The sequence below is a fragment of the Ictalurus furcatus genome, chromosome 3 (genome assembly GCF_023375685.1).
Source record: "Ictalurus furcatus strain D&B chromosome 3, Billie_1.0, whole genome shotgun sequence".
NCBI lineage: Eukaryota > Metazoa > Chordata > Actinopteri > Siluriformes > Ictaluridae > Ictalurus > Ictalurus furcatus.
In genome coordinates this window covers 26,531,952-26,553,277 of record NC_071257.1, presented here as the reverse complement: position 1 = coordinate 26,553,277, position 21,326 = coordinate 26,531,952, and the positions used below count along the sequence as shown (strand labels likewise).

The 21,326-nt window shown below is 39.5% G+C and overlaps 2 protein-coding genes across 3 annotated transcripts in view; both read right to left on the bottom strand.

The window, feature by feature from the left end:
* bmpr1aa (bone morphogenetic protein receptor, type IAa) overlaps positions 1-2,174 on the bottom strand; it is a 47,987-nt gene extending 45,813 nt beyond the window's left edge. For both annotated transcript variants that reach the window (XM_053621779.1, XM_053621780.1), the window contains exon 1: positions 1,878-2,174. The gene's annotated coding sequence lies outside the window, so the exon portion shown is untranslated. The remainder of the gene's footprint in view (positions 1-1,877) is intronic.
* Positions 2,175-7,741: 5,567 nt separating this feature from the next.
* Positions 7,742-21,326, bottom strand: part of ldb3a (LIM domain binding 3a) — a 51,345-nt gene continuing 37,760 nt past the window's right edge. Inside the window, exons 9-18 of the mRNA XM_053621438.1 lie at positions 19,932-20,090; positions 18,926-19,075; positions 18,195-18,317; positions 14,462-14,518; positions 13,706-13,899; positions 10,345-10,783; positions 10,028-10,208; positions 9,801-9,921; positions 8,359-8,474; positions 7,742-8,269 (exon numbers count right to left, since the gene is read on the bottom strand). Of these exons, the coding sequence (XP_053477413.1) occupies positions 8,180-8,269; positions 8,359-8,474; positions 9,801-9,921; positions 10,028-10,208; positions 10,345-10,783; positions 13,706-13,899; positions 14,462-14,518; positions 18,195-18,317; positions 18,926-19,075; positions 19,932-20,090 (1,630 nt within the window). The 3' untranslated portion in view covers positions 7,742-8,179. The remainder of the gene's footprint in view (positions 8,270-8,358; positions 8,475-9,800; positions 9,922-10,027; positions 10,209-10,344; positions 10,784-13,705; positions 13,900-14,461; positions 14,519-18,194; positions 18,318-18,925; positions 19,076-19,931; positions 20,091-21,326) is intronic.

Genomic DNA, 21,326 nt, shown 5'->3' with positions numbered 1-21,326 from the left:
TGTTCTGCGTATGAGCCGGCACGCACCTCAAAACTACACCCTCGAACCATGACCTTGTTTAATCGACCATCGAGAAGTTTCAGCAATTACATTATTAATGACAACGAATAGATCGTCGATTAATCCTCAGCATCCATGTTTACTAGGGTTTTGCAGACAGATTGCTAGCTAAATTACATCTCGTGCACTGTAGAAATGTCCTCAAGTATCACGATACAATCCTTTGGTCATATCGCCCAGCCCTAGCGTGGTGTCTAAAGGTTTGTATCGCAGCCTCTGAATGCGGTTCATTTTAAAAACATCTTTATTTTCTGGTGCCTTTATAAACAGCCGTAAACCTTGTCCGTCCTCGGAAAACCTTTTATATTCTCATACATGTCTTATATCAGTAATATTCACCCTGACATTTGGGCTGTAACTGAGAGAAAGAGCTGACACAGGACTACTTTCAAAACTGTGGTCATGTTTATATTTCCTTATCTTTTGGATCGTCATCCAAGGTGAGACAGCCGCATTTCATTTTTAAAATCTTGAACTATTATTTTTAGGTAGATCATGTGTAAAATAGATAAACAAATAAATAAACAACAATAATAAATAAATAAAATAAAAAGGAGGTACGTTTTCTGCTGGAAAAAAAAAAACAGAAGGCATCAAAGAAATACTAATGGTTTCCACAACAAATACCATTACAAACCATCAGCTAACCATTAAAACCATTACTGGTATCCACTAGACATAACATGCCTGCAATAGAAGGCAACAAATTACCAATAGTGACCCACAGGGACCAGTACAGTTTCCATTAAAACCAAGACAATTCCCGTTATAACCATTAAAACCAAGACAATTCCCATTATAACCATTAAAACCAAGACAATTCCCATTATAACCAAGACAATTCCCATTACAACCATTACAAATTCTATGAGGGTTTCTATTGGGGTTTTTTTCCTCAAAGAAAACAAAAGGAGGATGAAAACTTTTGCACAATACTGTAAACTGTACATTTCCACAAGTATTATAAAAATATACAGTAAGATGAAATTGGTAAACAATTTAAGATACAGATAAAGTAAGTTATATGATGAAGTGAAAGGTGTGGAAGAGTATTTGTGAGGTTATATATATATATATATATATATATATATATATATATATATATATACACACATATACATATACATACATATATACACACACACACACACACACACACGTGTGTATGTGTGTGTGTAAACAAGTAGTTAATATAGGAGAGAATCTAACACCTAGCTACAGGTTATTTAACGGATTTATTTACAAGGAATATAATAAAAGTATCATGAAAATAAAAACCCAGCCGTCTCTTTTCCTCAGCGTAATTAGCTAACTTAGTTGTTAGCTGGCTCTGAAAACGTTAGCTGTAACGTTAGCGAACCAGTAATATTCAAATAAAACATTTAAAGCACGCCAAAAGCATAAATTTATAACCAGACTGAGAGAAGGTCATCTTAATAAGCCCGGCTAGTCAGACTGAACTAAGTTTATTTATATTAGCGTTAGCTAGCACGCCGCAGAACAATAACCTTTACAAGCAAAACCACGTAGTTAGCTTAGCTACCAGAGCACTTCTCAAACCCTGCCTCGGAGAAAGTTTGCTAGATGTAGAATACATTCGAAATATACACATATCTTACGAGTACTTTAAAAAGAAGTAATAAAATGAATGCCGTCACTGAGAGAACTCGGAGGTAACTAGCTAGTTCCGGCGACAGGTAAGACGAGGGCTCGCTAAAGATAGCAAGGTAAACAGGAAAATGAAAGCAGTTTCGTCAAAAAATAATTTAGCAGTCGCTACAAATACGACGAAAGATTTAAAAACCTGAGCTAATTACCTTTTTGTTGTTTTTAGATTTGTCGTCGTTCCACACTTTTAGTGGAAATGGTATGCTCTGTATGCGCGACCTCTAAACAATCCGAGGCTCCTGGAGCGGAGTAACTTCTCAAACAGCGGCCAGTCTGGAGCGAACCGATCCCTCTGGAAAGGAACTGCAGGACATTTTATATCACGGTTTATATCACTGCTGCGAAACCGTGAATGCCGACTGACTCAGTAGCTGCCCACGACTCGGAGAAACTCTCGATCCATCGCCGACTCACATTAAACTATTTAACGACGCGCCGTCCATCAGAGACGAGACAAGCGAGTCTCATTTACCGTAGTGAAGTTTCAGCTCGGCAACGCCTCGCTGCGGACAAGCCGGGTATAACTTCAGAAATGCCAGTCCTCTCATTGTTGCTGACAAAACAACAAAAACACTGTTGTTATTATGATTTTTTTTTTTTTAATTCAAGAGTTTTTTGTGCTTTTTTTTTGTTTGTTGCGGAAAACTAGAGTTGGCGAAATTGCAAGCACAGGATTCTTCTTTTAAACTATTCACGGTGAAGACACACACAGTATTGAATCACTTTCTGTGATTAAAAAGTATACCACATAACATTTTTATTACATTTCTGCCCTCAAGAACCACTGGGCTCTAATACTGACTACAGAGAATACTGAAAATAACACTTCAACATTTCAATTCAAATTTAGCAGCAAATAAAAATGTGAAATTCATTAGTTTTTTTGTTTTGTTTTTTTTAAGTTTTCATTTTAAAGTGCCCATTGTTTATGTAGTTTTATGGTGATCTGTACTCTTAATCTGCAATTTAACACAATAGCTATTCATCAATTTTACAGAATGCGACCAATGCATGATCATAACAAAATGCAACCAAAGCATCCGATTTACAGAATGCAAACTATGCATCATCTTCCCAAAATGCAAGCAATGCATTAACTCAGAACGGTTAACCGGAAGACATGTGTAAACCAAAGTTGAGTTTCTTACATCCATATGGCTGTACTCATGCTCGATGCACATGAATCGAAGAGGGCACTTTGTGATGATGTCACGTGACACGTCTTGGCCCTAATCTGTGGAAAATCTGAGGTAATTTTGAAGAAAAAATTGCAGCGTTTTGTAGAGTTGGTTTGATTTTGTGTTAATTTCTATGCTCGCAAAATCGTGAAATCCTGGAGGGACTGACTTTAATCTATTTAATCATTTGTTCGTTCAAGCAATCTTCAGTAAGCACTTTATCCTGGTTAGGGTCATGGTATATCCAGAGCCTGTTCAGTGAACACTGAGTATGACACAGGAACACACCTTCAATATAGTAAGACGTGGGTCATCATGAACATACATTCAAACGCTTATTCACACCCAGGGACAATTTAGAGTCTGCAGTTCACCCTCTGACATGTTTTTTCAGGTGGGAGGAAACCAGAGAACCTGGAGGAAACCCACTGAGACACAGGATGAACATGTGAAACTCAGTAGCCCGGGCTCAGCATCAAACCAGGGACTCAGGTAAGGCAGCAGTGCTAGCTGTTGCGCCACAATGCCACCTTTAATCAGTAAATCCACCATATTATCAACTACACCTACCATATGGGTCATTTTGTATTTATATAATTACAGTGTATATATAATTTATGACTGTAGCCCATGTTTTACATCTGTTCATTTTCCCTTTTCTTTCCTTTTCTTATGTTCACGCTATATCCCTATTCATTTCATCATTGTTTACAATGTTTGCACTGCATTGCCACTTTAACTCCACTCAACTCTGCTGCTTATATCTACAATGTTTACACCCCACTGCACTAACACATCACACTCTTACACTGTATTATAGATAGATAGATAGATAGATAGATTAGCAGTACTATACAGAGAGTGAGAAGTATACAAAAAATTTCAAATATTCTTAATATGTTCTTATTTTGTTTAATTTATAATGTTTTTCATTACTGTAACAAAACTGTAAAAATCATGGTTTTAACCTGTCCAACTACTGACCAGATATTTGGGTCGTGACACAGCAGTGACACTGACATGATAGTGACAGGTTTTCAGAAAACATTTTTAGTTCAGCTCAATGCAATATCCTCTAGGTTTCCATCAGAGTCAGTTTCTACCAACATTGTCTCTGCTCAACTTTTAATGTCCTTTCCTTTCTAGTGATGGACTGGGTAGAGATGGACGGGCGACCCTGTTCCTGCAGGGCTACCTTCCTGAAGACGTTAACTCCAACCATAATCATGCCCAGCTGACCATCGAATCATTGCTTAAGAAGCTCTTGATCAACTTAAACATGTGTGTTTGATTTTGGTTGGGGATGAAAGCTGCAGGAAGGGAGATCTCAAGCAAGAGGGTTGGTGACCACTGCTGTAGGGTTTCAGCGAGTCAGATCAACTGGCTCAGTTCACCACTAAGAGCCAACTCTTTTGGGTCCCAAACGGCTCACTACCATATTTAATAAACCACACAAAGTTTGTGATCTTTAACCAGTGATTATTCGTATTTGCCCAACTGTGACTGAAATTGTTTAATTAAATCTTAGAGTACCTTCTAATAATAATAATTATTTTTTTAAAAACAGATCTTTCCACTGTATAAAAAAAAAAAAACAGCTTTCAACGTTCACTTAAAAGAACGGTCTCAGAGCCGACTCATTCACAAATGACTGTGGTTTTCCACAAAGCAAGCCACAACCAAATGTCAGTATATTGCAAAATAATATGTTTATTATAATAATGACACACAGGAAGGAGTCATAATTACCTTGTACATTTCTGGCAGCCAAAGCAACACTAATCATATTAGGCTAGTGCAAGCACATGGTAAACCAGGGATTAAAAAAAAAAAAAGGCTGATGGAAATACATTCACAGAGCCTAACAATTTTCCCCTCCAGATATTACAAATCTTTAATCATGTTTATATACAGGTTTTCTGTAATGCTAGCACCTGCATTATTGAACAAGTGAACAAACCAGAATTCCTTGAACACTAACCTCATACCCTGTAGTGTGGAAGTGTGTTGTTTGGAACAGAGTGATGAGTGATGTGAATGAGTGATGAGTGATGAATGATCAGAACAGTGATTTTTCTGTGCACTGTGACATTATCATACATGCTACAAAATTAATACAATATTCATACAAAGAAATGAAAGAAATTCCACACGTACTGAAACTAAACATAGTTTATCTGAAATAATTATAGAATTTTTGTCTCAAACAAATTACAAAAATATGCTGGACAGGTTACTTATGTGTACCTGATTGCAAAATTAAAAATAATAATAATAATAATAATAATCATCATCTGCTGTGTAGACTACATTAATGGAATTACAGACACATTCACAGGTAAAAGAGTGCATGGTTTATCCTACACTTAACCATGACTTTTGTTAAGTTTTATCAAATTAAAACCATCAGCACCAAGAAAATTAGCAGGGACACACATATAGAGAAGTACTCATTCATTTATTCATCTTCAGTAACTGCTTTATCCTGATTAGGGTTGCAGTGGATCCGGAGCCGATCCCGGTAACACTGGGTGCATAAAGCGAGAGAATTCCCCATGGATGGGAAGCTAGTCCATCGCAGAGCACCGTTCCCACACTCATACACACCTGTAGGGGCAATTTAGCATAGCCAAACAAGCATGGGGAGAAAGCAAGCAACTCTGCACAGACAGTAACCCGAGCTCAGGATCGATCCCAGGACCCTGAAGCTGTGAGGCGGTAATGCTACCCGCTGCAACACCGTGCCACCTCATGTATGCTTGTACTGTTTAAAAACCTGTCAGTGTGCTGGAATGGCAGGCTGTAGCAATGAGACAGGGAATGAAAGGCTTGCGCATTCAATGGAGCAACAAAGGAAAATTTTGATTTAGTACACATATATTATATGATATGTTCTATGTTGAGCAGTTCAGTACTGGATGTGCCCTTCAGATGGCACAAAACAAAAATGTCTACAGTAGCCAATCGACTTGAAAACTGGATCTATGTTACGAGAGTACACTATGCATCTCAGCACACTTAGTTATTCCAATTTTTAAACCTTTTTTTTTTTTGCCAGGTTGTCTGACAAGTTCTGAAGTTGTGAATGATAGGGTCATTTATCCATCCATCCATTTTCTGTACCGCTTATCCTACACAGGGTCACGGGTAGCCTGGAGCCTCTCCCAGGGGACTCGGGGCACAAGGTACAAGGCACAAACCCATCGCAGGGCACAATCGCACACGCATTCGCACACTACAGACAATTTAGAGATCCCAATAAGCCTACAACGCACATCTTTGGACTGGGGGAGGAAACCAGAGTACCCGTTACAATCCACAAATGTTGTATAACAGAACTGCAAACCATGGAGGTGCAAGGCAAACGAGCTAACCGTGCCCCCTTGGCAGGGTGATTGATTTTAGAAAATTCAACACAATGACTTTCATTTGTTACAATCCACAAATTTTGCATGCCGGACAAATGGTAGCTCACTGTAAAACCAGTAGTGAAACGAGAAGTATTTCAACAGGATACAACAAATAAATATATGGAGAGAATGTACATAATATTTGAACATTTCTGTGAAGTTCCTACACACATCCCCTTGGTTACAAACTGTCTCTACATACACTGCTACACAACATTACTTTACTTTTAAATACACCAGTTAAGTAAAGATGACAGAACCATGTTAAGCTGATCACTTGCCTTAAACCATTTGAGTAGATAATTAGTTGTTTTGAGACACTGTTCGATAAAAATGCATTTTCATAGTGGAAGGTACTGTATATAAATCCATATATTAGCCTGTTACACCATTTTACAACAATATTTTTTTTTTACAATATTACCTAAATTGGTGTATTGTTTATGGAGTTTATGGTGAAATAAATAGCTAAATAATACACACAGAATATATAACAGGAGTGAAATCCAACAAAGTAAATCCCCACTTAACTATAGAAACTGTGTAACACTATCAAAACCAGTCAAGTTCTTCATTACCATTTGTGTTTATTCATTCATTTATCTTCAGTAAGCACTTTGTCCTGGTCATGATCGAGGCGTATTCGGAGCCTATCCCAGGAACACTGGGTGTAAGGAAGGAATACACTCTGAATAAGACTCCAGTCCATCGCAGGGCACCACACACACCACACAGGAAAATTTAGCATAGCCGATCCACCTACCAGCATGTTTTTCAGAGAAAACCCACTTCAACACGAGGAGAACATACAAAACTCTTTCTGTTTCTTCAACTAAAAATCAGAAGACAGACATATGGATTATAGCTCAACAGGCCAGATGTGATCAATTATTTGATATCAGTGGAACTGGAACATTATATATACAGATTCAAACAATCCATGCACTGCCTATCACACATACACAAAGCAAAAATAAATTAGGTATCAACTCAGCAATAAAACAACAGCACACCAAGGTTTCAGTACCAGTGTTACAATGTTATCGTAATTCTCATAAACCTGGATGTATACAAATAAAACATCTTGTGGGGAGAAAAAATTCATTAAATAAAAATATTATTAAGGTTCTCGTTTATGGGTTTAAGGAACAGGTACACGGGTACGTTTCATGAATTAACAGATGTAATCTCAAGAACAATAATGACATGATCTGGGCATAAAGAAATCCAGAACACTTTGCTTAAAATAAATATTTCACACCCAACAACTTTGTTTAGTTAAAATGCATTATTAAACCTCATACCAAGTGTTTCTAACTAAAATAAAAATACCAACTTGCCTCTCTGTAGTTGTGTATTGCATTCATTTACCAATTAAAAATCGACACAATAATTAGTCCTAACACAATAAAAGTGAAATATCAAATTCTATTTAAATAAAAATCTCAATCAATAGAATAAAACACGATCACCCCGAATAAAATGAGCACATTGCAAATGCAACATGCATGATCATACAATCAATTCAAGTTCATCTGAAATTATATCCCCCTCCACATTGTACACTTAGAGCTCTGCATGTTCACTTCATATCAAATTGCATTAAATGCATTAAGATGATCTATCTATGCCCAGAGCACACATTAAATTCACCATTTCTGTATTAAATTAAAACGTGACATTGCACCAACTCAACTTTTTTTTTTAAATATTAGTATTAGAATTATATATATAATATGCGGGTTGGGCCGTTTTGTTTTTCGGATCCGTGTTTAAATTGGTTTCGAATCCTCCTCTAAAAGAGCTCTAACCAATATTAAGGCAAATACAGTGACCAGCACGATCACGGTACTCCTGGTGGATCTACACGTTGATGGCGTGAGCGTGTTTCTTGCATAAAGGCTTGTCCTTCTTAGAATAGAACGGCTGGCCTTCCAGATTTATATGGCAAACCTGAGGAAGATAAGTGATTTGAGCATTGACGAAATCAACACGGCAGAAACAGTATGCAGATGTTCACAAATAGTTGAAGTTGTTCTTACCGTACACACAAAGCAGGTGTCATGCCATGTGTGGCCAAGAGCCTCAATAAACTTATCCCCAGCCTCCACTGGGAAATCACAGCCATGGCACTTAGTGCTGAAGAGCGCAATGTAATCTGAGGAAAATGAAAAAAATAAAATAAAAAAAGGCAGTTAAAATACAACACTAAAAACCTACACTTGTAAGGGAAGTTCAAGGGGCAGTTGTTGAGCAAGTAACAAAATGTTTATTTGAAAAAATAGTTTTATTTTATTGAATTCTTCAAAATTTTTACAAATTAAGCTCTTAATGTATGTAATTGGTCCTTTGTGGTTAGGCCTAACCTACACATTCTACATAGATGCTTAAAAGAGCCTCCATCTGGTCACAAGTGGATACCACAAAACCTCAGGAAAAGTGCAAATTAATAGAAGTACTACTCCAGTGGTGGTTAAACTTTACAAAACTACTTATCACTACTGAAGTCCTAAGAGGCCGTGTATTATTACTTTTTTCTTTTGTTTTCTTGTGATCTCGGACACTAATGTGGAAGTTGTCAACAATAAAAACGTGTTATGTTCAGTACACAGAAAAATTAAGTCATGCTCACGAGAAAACACCTTTTGTGAAGTCGAGATCACGAGAAAACAAGTGTTTGTTATGTGGACATGTCAAGAAAATTAAGTCGAGATCAGGAGAAAACAACTTATGTCGAGATCATGAGAAAATTAAGTCGTGATCATGATAAAACAAGAAAGAAAATAAAAGAAGAAGAATGCATGGCCTCTTAGGGCTTCAGTATATCACAGTTTTTTTGTATGAATCATTCGAATACATTCTAATATTATTTCTATAATAACAACTCATTCACTGGGACTTGTACACTCCACAAAATCTAAAACTAGTAATAAAAAGTTTAACAAAGAAAACATATCATTATCGATATGGCCGTTTTCTGTCGAGCCATGTTTATTTAACAATTTTGGAAGGAGTCTCCAATACATCTCCATCTACATAAGTCTGCCTCATCCTAAGATCTTTATTATTATAGAGCAACAGTTCTCATTTGAAATTTGGTGATATAATCACACAAGTGCTTGTTGGCCAAATTCAACAACGGCCCTTGTCTGTGGTGATCAGACATGTGGAACAAGTACAGCTGATAGAGACTGGGTTGGAAATGATTGAGTATTCCTTCAAGATGTGGAGCCCTGGGTTTACATTCACACATAAAATTAATTCATTTGGCAGATGCTTTTATGCAAAGTCTCTTTCCAGCAAGGACATGTTATAACAAGTATAAGATGGCAGTAGGGAGGAACAGATGCAGCTACAACTGAGCATGAGGGGTGGTCTAATTATGAGTACACAGAAGTGGTAATCACTAGTCACAAAGGAGCAAAACAATAAATAACACAATCCTACAATGTCATATAGAGCAGGTATTCTTTTCCCACACTACCTTTCTCACAGTAAGGTTCTCCATCCTCCATATGAAAGAGGCTGTTTCCAAACGGTTTCCCACATGCAGCACACACAAAGCAGGTAGTGTGCCAGGTCTGCCGCAGAGCATGCATCACTTCCTGTTTAGGACACAGTGGGCATAGTGACTTCCTACACATGTACCATGTTTAGAACTATGTGGGTGATTAAGTGTGTCTCTTTTTGTGTGTAGGTGCTAGAACTCACTCCCATGATCTTAGTGCTGCAGCGGGCACAGGTAGGGGCGAAGAACTCTCTGTAACAGTTCTCACAGTAAACATTGTTCTGCTCCTCCACAAAGCTGACGTCAGCCAGAGATGTGTGGCAGTAATGGCAGTTAAACTCCTCCGGGTGCCACGAGCGGCCCAGTGCCACTAGGAATGGCCCCCTACACCAGAGCAGTGATCAAATAAAAAGGAAACAACAAAAACAACAACAAAAAAAAACCCCATAATTTTATTGAAAACACACAAAACTGAATTTATGTGCTTTATGTTTGTGTGTGCATGTATATTATTTCGCACCTGATGATGTTGTTGCAGTATCCACACATTGGTGTCCTATTGCTGGCAGCAAAGCGCTCTGCTCTCTGTGCTACTCCACGAGCCACAGGTGGGAAAGGGGCAGGGACAAAGGGGGCTGGGGCAGGGCTGGGGGCAGCAGGAGCAGGAGAAGGGTTGGGGATGTAGGCAGGAGCCGGTGGGGCCGCAGTGGGAAGAGGCTGCACTTTGACGCTGGTGGTGGTGGTCTTGCTGGGGTCAAACTTCTGGGCAAAAGTGTCATCCATAACCCATGGGGGTCTGTTGGAGGAATGGGCAGGGCCAGGGGCAGGAGCAGGAGGAGTGGGAGCAGGAAAATGAACTGGGGCTGGAGGAGGAACATGAACTGGGGCGGGAGCAGGAAAATGAACTGGGGCAAGAGGAGGGACTGGAGCAGGAGCATGAACAGGGGCTTGAACAAGGGCTGCCAGACGAAAAAGCAAATGATTAGAACACTCAAAATCCTCCTAAACATTATAAAACATGTTTGTTTTTTTTTTAAATTTGTGGTTCTGATTCTGTGCAGGCAGTAATGTTGTGTACTAATTTGGTTGGATACAAGCCAATATTTTCCAATTCATCCCCAGTTAATGCACCTACATTGAAAAGGATAGGGTAATAAGGTGGCGTGAGGGTGTGATTCCACTTTGGTCTAAAACTGCCTTACATTAAAGCCTTTTTTAAGTCTTAGTGCCTTCTATTAGGACTGTCTCTTTGTGCCCACTTGTGGGAACCTCTCCTAGCACCCACTTTTTGGACTTACTCTTATCGCCCTCTCTTCAAACCCTCTCTTGGGACCTGCTCTTAGAGCTCTCTTTTAGGATCTTCCCTTTTGTGCCATCTGTGGTGGAAAAACACGGAACGGTTCGCAAACTGGCATAGGCCAGGAACCCGCACCGGAACTGTGTCAGTGGAAAAGGGGCATCTTAGGACCCTCTCTTAGAGTCTTCTTTTGGGACCTCTCTTAGAGCCTTCTTTGGGACCCTCCTCTTAGAGCCCTCTTTTGGGACCTTCCTCTTAGAGCCCTCTTTTGGGAGCCCACTTAGATTCCTCTTTTGGGTCCTCTCTTAGAGTCTTCTTTGGGACCCTCCTCTTAGAGCCCTCTTTTGGGACCCTCTCTTAGAGCCCTCTTTTGGGACCTCATTTAAAACCCTCTTTTGGGACCCTCCTCTTAGAGCCCTGTTTTGGGACCCTCTTCTTAGAGTCCTCTTTTGAGACCCTCCTCTTAGAGCCCTCGTTTGAGACCCTCTTCTTAGAGCCCTCCTATGGGACCCTCATTGTAAAGCCCTCTTAGTTCCAAAAGAGGGCTTTACAAGGAGGGTCTCTTAGAGCTCTCTTTTGGGACTGCTTCTTAGAGCCCAATTTTGGGACTGTCTCTTAAAGCCCAATTTTGGGACTGTCTCTTAGAGCCCAATTTTGGTACTGTCTCTTAGAGCCCAATTTTGGGACTGTCTCTTAGAGCTCTCTTTTGGGACTGTCTCTTAGAGCTCAATTTTGGGACTGTCTCTTAGAGCCCAATTTTGGGACTGTCTCTTAGAGCCCAATTTTGGGACTGTCTCTCAGAGCCCAATTTTGGGACTGTCTCTTAGAGCCCAATTTTGGGACTGTCTCTTGGAGCTCTTTTTTGGGACTGTCTCTTAGAGCCCTCTTTTGTGACTCTCTCTTAAGGTGGTATTTCCCTGACCTCAAGAGAAGCCAGAAATACCTATATGTTCCTTATGACCTGGTTTTGTGAATGTACACTAGTTATGTTACTTCAGGGGTGAAGCTATGGGGGAGGCTGCCCATTTGGAGGCCTAGCCCACCCAAAAAGAACTGTTGTAGCTAGGGGTTATACCGCAGTCTTGTAAACATTATTCACGAAAAACAGTTCTAGTTCACTAGCAGATGCTACTTTAAGAAGTCGCATTAGGTGACATTGCTCAGAAACCGGTGTGAACTGTTCGGCGCAATGTGTAGCTGTGTAACAGGCTAGTTCAATAAAGCATTTACCTTCACTGAAATGGACGCCACGCTGTGCCTTTTCACCCTGCCACTCACACGCTGTAATCAGGGGATATAACATGAAATGTATTTCAGTTTCTGTTAACACACGAAGAACAGAACTGCATGTCTTTGAGAAATGCAAGGTATAAGGCTAAAACAAAGACATTTGTACTAAAAAATTCAAACTGTAATAAAAATGCTTAACAAAATTATTACTGGATTAAGCTATGTAATGTAATGTTAGGCACTACTCTAAGCCTAAAGATGGGCAAAGTTCCTGCAATCTGTGGTTTTATCTGCTGTATCTGTGGCAACGTGTTGCAATGTGCATGTGTGTGTGTATGCTACAGTAAACAGCTGGCATTGGTGATGACAATACTATGTGTTGTGAACTGAAGAGAGTTAGGCCACAAGTATTTGTGCACTTGAATTGCCTTGCCCACCCTGTTTTACCCAGGCCCACCCATTGTTAAATTTTTGGCTTCGCCACAGTATCACCTTACTTTATTATAAATAGGCCACCTTACCCAACTGAAAAATTCATTTGTTAGTCGCTTTGGATAAAAGCGTCTGCTAAGTGAATAAATGTAAAAATAAATATAACTAAATATGACTAGAAATGTTTTATCTGCAACAAATAAGAATAAACCACCCAGTTGTGGCTAATCAGTGTAAATCAGACTGCATGCCAGAACATTATTATAACAGAATTAATTATTAGGGAATGCTAACAAAACTCATATTTGTCAAATGTACTGCATTGCCATCATATAGACAAAAAAAACTGGCCGATATAAAATGCTATCCCAGAGCCTTACACATAATAGTACGTCCACAAATGTGCAGGAGAATACAGAAAACATATTAGTTCTGTTAGCCAAATGGTTTCTACCTAAAATATTGATATGAAATCTGAGTCCTTTTGAGTTCACAAACTGGCCAGATTGTAAAAAGTGTCACCAAAGCGTTTAGATGTATTCTAAACACAAGGGAAAGGGGGAAATAAATCACTGAAGAGTCTGAATTATAGCAAGTGTTATCACATCATAAAATATAAGAGCGTATCAGGTTTCAATGTGCAAATGAAGCACCTTGAAGCACCAATTTGCATATTCAGAAAATCTGGATTTATTTATGAGAAAAAAAATTGTAAGCATGCGTTTGTTCCTATTAATGTTTATGTCTGACGATATTTATCCTGGAACTGCCATGTCAAGCAATTTATTAATTACGATAGAAAAATCTTGTGATCTTTAAGCAAGTTTTGGGTGACATTAATAGGCCCTCGGGCATGTTTTTATGTTTTTCAGAAAAGACTTATGATGATACAAGTGTGTTGGATTGGATGTGCTGTAGCTACCTGGAGCAGTGGGATAAGCTGTAGGCACAATGGTGGCGGTGCTGACCAATTTATTTGGAGACGGACCTACAGGGATATGGATGGAGCTCTGCTGCATGGGCAGGGCCTGTTGAGTGGGTGGAGCAGTTTGAATGTGAAAAGGCTGTTGAGTAGGTGGAGCTTGCTGCATATGTGGTTGATGTGCATACTGGTTGCTAGAAAAAAAAAAGATGATACCTGGAGTGACCACACTTCACACTGTTTGGATTACAACTAATTACCAACAAATATGACATTCATTTTATCAAAAACACTTGAAAGAAAATTTTCATAGGTACAAAGATTGCCTCATCATGTCCAGGTGGAGAGGGTCCAGGTGTCATATGACCTTACCTGAGTTTTCCTGTTCATCATTTTTTAAGGAAAAATTAGTATTGCTTTTTTAAACAGCCAAAACCAACATATACAGAGAGAGAGACAGAGAACCTGGTGTCAAAGAGAGAGTGTTAAAAAATGTGTTGTTTTTTTTTTAAAGAGCCACCATTACCACAGTAAGATACAGTCAGCACAGTTCTTTCACACTTGCATACTGGTCAGAAAGGGTTAAAGCACAAATGGTTAAAGGAACATCATTAAAGCATAAGTAGCATCTTTAGAGTCAGTAGGCTAGAAATAAAGAGGGGGAGGGGAAGAGCAGGTTTGTTATTTACTCTGACGCTGTTATGGAGGGAGAGAAAGAGTGGTGGGGCTGGAGAAGAAGCAGTGCTGCACCAGTACCTGATGCCGGAGGTTTGGTACTGTGATCTGTAACTGGAAGAGGACTGCATGGTGAAGCTACAATGCAAGACAGTGAAAGAAAGTGACAGTGCAAGGGTGTGAGAAAAAGGCAATGTTCAAAATACTGAGATTTCCACAAAAGCCATGTACACTCATAGCTGTATACCATTACAGCTGATTTGAACTATTACATTAAATTTGGGTTTGAACTTACTCTTGTTCTCCAAGACAAAATTAGGAACATCAGCAAACAATTCTATAATAATTAAATTATTTCCTGATTGTGTTTTTTTTTTTGTTTAAATGGTAGCAGTCCAACTTTATAGCCAACTATATATGTATTCCATTAGTTATACTGCACTGTATAGCATAGCAGATCAGAACAGTTTTGTTTCATAAACCATGCTTTGCTCCTTTACATGCACATACAGGCAGATGTTTTCTTACATCTGGCTCTGCTTGGCCTGAGGGTAGCAGAAACAGATGTCTGAAGATCACTGTGCTAAGTTACAGTATAAGTGAACATGGCAACTAAACAGGATAGCATTTTATCTATGGAAAACATGCACTCACTCACTCAGCACAAACTAAACAAACATATACTGATGTGTCCATGTACACAAGGTTGTCAAGCCAAACAGGAAAAAGCTCTCCATCGTTGGCTTGCTGACTAAAAGCACTTGTCTCTCAATCCTAACACTTACAAAAATGAACTATTTACTACTATACTATGTCTGTCATAATTTGTAAAATTAGTCATATAACATTCAACAGAAACACCACAGTAAAACCATGGTAATGTCTTGGTCAAGAGTATAACAATAATAGTTATTATAAGACACCACAGTAAAGCTGTAGTTAAATACGTCAAAGACATGGTTTCCCTAAAGTACCATAATAAAAACCATGACAGCATAATGTTTTAATATACACTCACCAGCCGCATTAATAGGAACGTCTGTACACCTGCTCATTTATGAAATCATCCAATGAAAATATCCAGCAGCACTAACACAATACCGTAAATTTAATACAGATACAGGTCAAGAGCTTCAGTTAATCTTCACATGGATGTCGGCACCAGACGGGTTGATTTGAATATTTCAGAAAGTGCTGACATCCTCCGACTTTCACACACAGTGAAAGGTCTGTAGCATTTCCACAGAATGGTGTGGTGGGAAAAAAAAAACACCCAGTGAGCAGCAGTTCAGACACCTTTCTGAAAACCAGACTGGTTTGAGCTGACAGGAAAGCTGTGGTAACTTAAATAACCACCCTTTACAACCCTGCTGAGCAGAAAAGCATCTCCGAATGCACAGCATTTTGAACCTTAATGTGGCTGGGTTACAACGGCAGAAGACCACATCGGTTTGCACTCATATCGGCCAAGAAGATTGGAAAAACTTAGTCTTTTTCCAGCTTGTACCTAATGTGATTGGCTGACTGGACAATTGCACGAATGAGCAGGTGTACAGGTGTTCCTGTTAAAGTGGCCAGTGAGTGTCTTACCTACCATGAAGTACAGCAATAAATTAATGGTGGTATCATAGTTCAGAATTTGATAACCATAGCTACCATGAAGCACAAGAGTAAAACTATAATGTTTCATAGTAAAACTGACGTAAATTATGGTGAAATTTTGAAGTCAGGAGTGTACAATACACTACAACAGATACATTATGATTATCAGTACATTATTTGGTTAAGTACTTTAACACAGTGAGATATAACAATTTCAAAATATGATGTGTCTGTTGCTAAATAATTGTTGCAGAACAAATCTAAAGCAATTGCTCATTATCATTAGTAACTGTAATATCATTATTTTTCACTAAAAACACATTTTTATAGTCATTCATTGATCTTCAGTAACATCTTTATCTTGATCAGGATCCAGTGGCTGTCCTGGGAATACTGGGCAGGGATTCACCTTGGATTGCATACCAGTGACAAATTATAGTCACAAATCCACCTACCGATATGTTTTTTTGGAGGAAACTGTAGAACCCAGAGGAAACCCAGACAGACACGGGGAGAACATGCTAAACCCAGCATACACGGTAACCTGAGCTCAGGATCAAACTGGGGACCCTGGAGCCGTGAAGCAGCAACTCTACCCTCTGCACCACCGTGCCATTTTTAGATGTCTTAGCACAGCCTAAATCTGGTTAGAACAAGTATCACATTTCATGTACAAGTAAAATGAGCCACAGAGTGCTTTCAGAGACGCTCGACATGATATTTCATTTAAAAATCATTTTTCAAACTTAACTAGTAAAAGCAAACATTTGAACAAATCCATGTATCTGTTTAACAAAGTCTCATCACCCCACACCAGTTTCAGTTTCACTCCAGTCCACACTGCATCAACCTCGAGGTTGATGGAGTCATAAACCATAGACAAAGCAAAGCAGGAGCGCTGAAGAAGCATGCATGAAGCCCTCCATCAGATTTCAGCACTGTTAGCGAGCAATTGCTTTTCTTAGCATGTAAATGAAAGTACACAAAAAATGCCATTTGAGTAAACTCAAGCCAATGGGTTTTACAGTTCATGGAGAGCTGCTGGTTAGTATTGTGTGTGCATGTATGCGTGTGTGTGTGTGTGTGTGTGTGTGAGAGAGAGAGAGAGAGAGAGAGAGAGAGAGAGAGACAGAGAGAGAGAGAGAGAGCGTGCAGAGTGCAGGGGACGTGCAGAGTGAACACTGGCGAGCGTGGGATGGTGGAGCTGTGCACTACAATCACTCTCACTGTCACACTGGGATTCTGTATTGTGACATCACACCATTTGTGTCATCAAGATTATAAAAATTGTGCAGCTGATAAAGTGCCATGTATGATTTATGGAAAATCAAAGCTCTTAGCAAATGCATCCAGGCCTGAAGATGTATCTAGACAGCCACAGAGGTTACTGACTTACTGAGGTTACTGACTTACTGTCAGTGACATCATACACTCACTGGAAACACCTGTACCCTTGCACAGTCATGCAGCAGCGCAGTATATAAAATCATGCAGCTACAGGTCAAGAGCTTCAGTTCATGTTCACGTCAAACATCAGAATAGGGGAAAAATCTGATCTCAGTGTCTCTGACTGTGGCATGGTTGTTGGTGCCAGATAGGCTGGTTTGAATATTTCAGAAACTGCTGATCTCCTGGGATTTTCACAGACAGACACACACACACACACACACACACACACACACACACAACAGTCTCTACAGTTCTTGACCCACATCTGTATGATTTTATTCACTGCACTTCTGCCATATGATTGGCTGATTAGATAACTGCATGAATGTGGGGTACAGGTGTTCTTATTAAAGTGGCCACTGAGTGTACAACGCATCACACAATTTTCCTTTAGTGTAGTTATTTTAAATGAAATGATCATTTGGAGATTTGCAGAAAAAGTCGTACCATAAATCTGTCAATCAGGTTATCGTTCATATGATTCACATGTAGGTTCAAGTTGATTCATGTAGTTGTAAGTCATTTTTAGTATTTTATCCCTTCAAATGGCTTCTTAAAAACCAAAACTATAATTAAACGCAAAACCTCGGGCCATGGCAGGAGAGCATATGAAACTCAGGATGGACAGATTGCAGGAAAATCACTGGCTAAAATTTTAAGTCACATGTCCTTCTTAAAGCACTGTATTTGTAGCCCTGTATCCCAGCATCCTCAGCCACTCTGCACACCCCTCTACTACGTTAAGCCAGGTGGATGTCTGTACCTCACTTTCTTTGCTTTTCCTGATTGCTTGCGTTTGGGCAAAGCCCTGCTGCAGAAGTATGGAGTGATTGGCAGGGCCTCCAGCGCAGAGGTGGGCGGCGGCCCTTTCTTATACACATGGTTTCTTAATGGGAGCCAGTGAGAGAGGCATGAAAGATTGACTGAGGTTCAGTTCAGATTGACATTTTTCTCAAGCTGCCGAATGTGAATATACTGAATGTGTTGAGGAATATAAGTCACTAGTATAGGGGATACGTTCTATACGCAGGGTGCGGATTACAGGAGTGTTTGGGAATGGAGGAGGCCTCGTAATTAGGACTTTAAGTTCCCTAAAAGACAGTAAGCCAACTAGTATCCTAGCAACTTCTAGCAAGGTTGACAGCCTTCTCATATGTATCTAAGCTACTTGTCATGTTTAGATTTACTAACAGCTAGGAGGCTAGGGAAGCTAACTACAGAAAGCAAAAACATGTATGACTGCTAATTCGCAAACTGTATAATCCACACTCTGCTTTTATGGGAAAGGTCTACTGATCACATATGAATTGTTGTGAACTGCCATGTCAATTTGACTTCTATTATACAGACCAATGATTGTCCAATGATTGGACTTATATATCTTCCACTTGAAAAAGGGAGGGGGAATAGTGATAACAGTGATAATCAGTGGTATCGTTTTGAACAGCTCCTCAACTGGGTCTAAGTAGCAATGGACAGGGGGGCCGGGTGTACCTAGATTGAGCAGTCAAAGCAGTTGAAATGGTTGAGGCAGCAAGCGACAGGTGGCGTGGCCCCTCAGGGGGGAGAACAGGGGCCTCATTAGCCTCGTGAGCCACAGGGTCAGCTTGAGATACAGCCTGTGGCTCAGGGGGTGACAAAAAGCTGCAGAAGACAGAGTTATAAAAGAGTTATGGAAGCCAGTGGATCAGTGACTGATGAGGAAAGCACCTGTGGGGTCTGTAAATGCAATTTTATGACTTGCTTCTAGCTGACACACACAAAACAAAATATATCCCAGTTTGACTAATACAACTGGGGCAGCTAAGGCATGAAATGGTGTGCAACAGTTTAACTGGTTTTTCCTTCAGCTTCAATCACAAATGATTCAATAACCAGTGTATGAGCTCCAAGCTGGCTGAAAAGGAACAATCATTGATCAAGCAACTAAAAAAAAAAAAAAACCCCACATCATTTATGTAGTAATAATGATACAGTGATGTAGCATGGAAGCAGCAGTGGCCAGTGTAACTGCTGTTAAAAAAAAGCTGAAAATGTTAAGAGTTATAAATCATAAATTACAGCATTATTTGGACTGGAGGACTGACTTTCAATTGCAGTGGAGATGCTCTCTGTTCTACCATTGCAATTTCAAAGGATCTGTTTCTCTGATTGCAAAAATAGTACAACTCTGAGCATATTTTTCCAATTAAAAGAATTAGAAGTGAAACTATTTAGAGAATCTCTTAAAATTTAGGAAGTTCTCAATTCAGGAGACCTAATATACCTGAGAAGTTTAGAGCAAAATCCATGAGTCTGGACCTACTGTACATGAACACTTGTATACATATTGAAATATTCACATCATGAATCCCCAAAACATCACACGTTTAGCTTTCATTTAAACATTGCACAAGATTTGTTGCATCACACACACATACCTGAGATCAAAATGACAAACTATGGAAAGGTAGGCAGTGACACAAAATTACGCAAGCAAAATCGTAGCATGCAGCATTACCTGACATGGCTAGAGCCTACAGAGGCTGGTTCAGCAGACTGCTCAGGCGCCTGATTGGCTATCTGCAGCTCAACGGCAAGCTGACTGGGCAAAGCTGCAGAAGCGGACAATGCGACAGCGGCCGTGTTGGTGGAGACCGCAGCATGCTGGACAGGCGTACTGCACAGGAAGTTAGGATGCATTGAAATCATACAAAAAGCCAAAGTCTTATATATGTAGACATGTAGTCTGAATATAAACACACAACAGCCGTGCGTTTACATGCTTTAATCAGCAAGGCAACTGCATTAATATCATGAAAAATGAGAGGCCCCATCATTCCTCAGCCCAGTGCTATGATGTCCATCAAGGAAAAAGAAAAGGGGGGGGGGGAGGGTTCAGAGATAAGGACAGCATGAAAGAAAGTAAAAGAATCTAGGAGCACTAACTAAAACATGAATTGCTAAACAACTAGTGAAGAAATCAGTAGCCTACTCAGTAAAAAGAATGCATAGGAGAGAAGTCACGGTTTACCCAGATTTGGAGGACCTACTATAGATACAGATGTGTAGATAGAGCAGACGGAGTTCTATGGGTTTACAGTGCTTTGCTGTGAATTATTGGCACCCTCTGTAAATAAAGCCAGCATGCTGTATAAAATGTACTCTATAGTTTATTCAGTGTATCCAATGGACCTGGATAAATGAACAATCTTACTGGGCTGTATTCAAAGCTACTTAAGTCAGACAAAATTATGCGAGTAGATAATTAGGGAAAGTTATGCAGAGTATTCAGATTTAAATAGGTGTTTAACTCCTTTTTTTTTTTGTCTGACGGTTTCATGTTTTTCATGTGTAGAGCTTTTGGGACAGGACCTCTTCTAATTGCATCTACAGTACCACCTTTACAAAAATGACATAAGGTGATAAAATTTTAGAGGCTCGGATATTACAGGAGAAACATGTGGTGGCCTGGGAAAACCTACCAGACGTTGCCGTGCCTGAATCGTGACCATAATTTAGTTTTTCTGCCTACGATCTACTTTGACACCTCCACTTTAATTGCTAGGGTGTTTTCATTGCTAGCTTACTAGATAATTGTGCTTTCTTCACTCGGTGAATGTCATGTTTGATGCACTTTTTGGATATGTACCATAGTGAAACAAGTGTAATCAGTTTGTAAACTGAAATGGTCCTAGAAACCCAGCTGTTAATTATCCATGATGCACATGCATCGTCTCTTACAGTATAGACAAAGTTGTAACGTTTGAATGGTAATCAAACAATGGGAAATTTAGCCAACAAGCGAGAACTAACTGATCAGTAATCCTTTCAGCACTGATATAAGAGTAGACATTGATCAGTTGAGTGAAGAGCGATGATGATGATTTTTTTTTATCCATAAAATCCACATTTA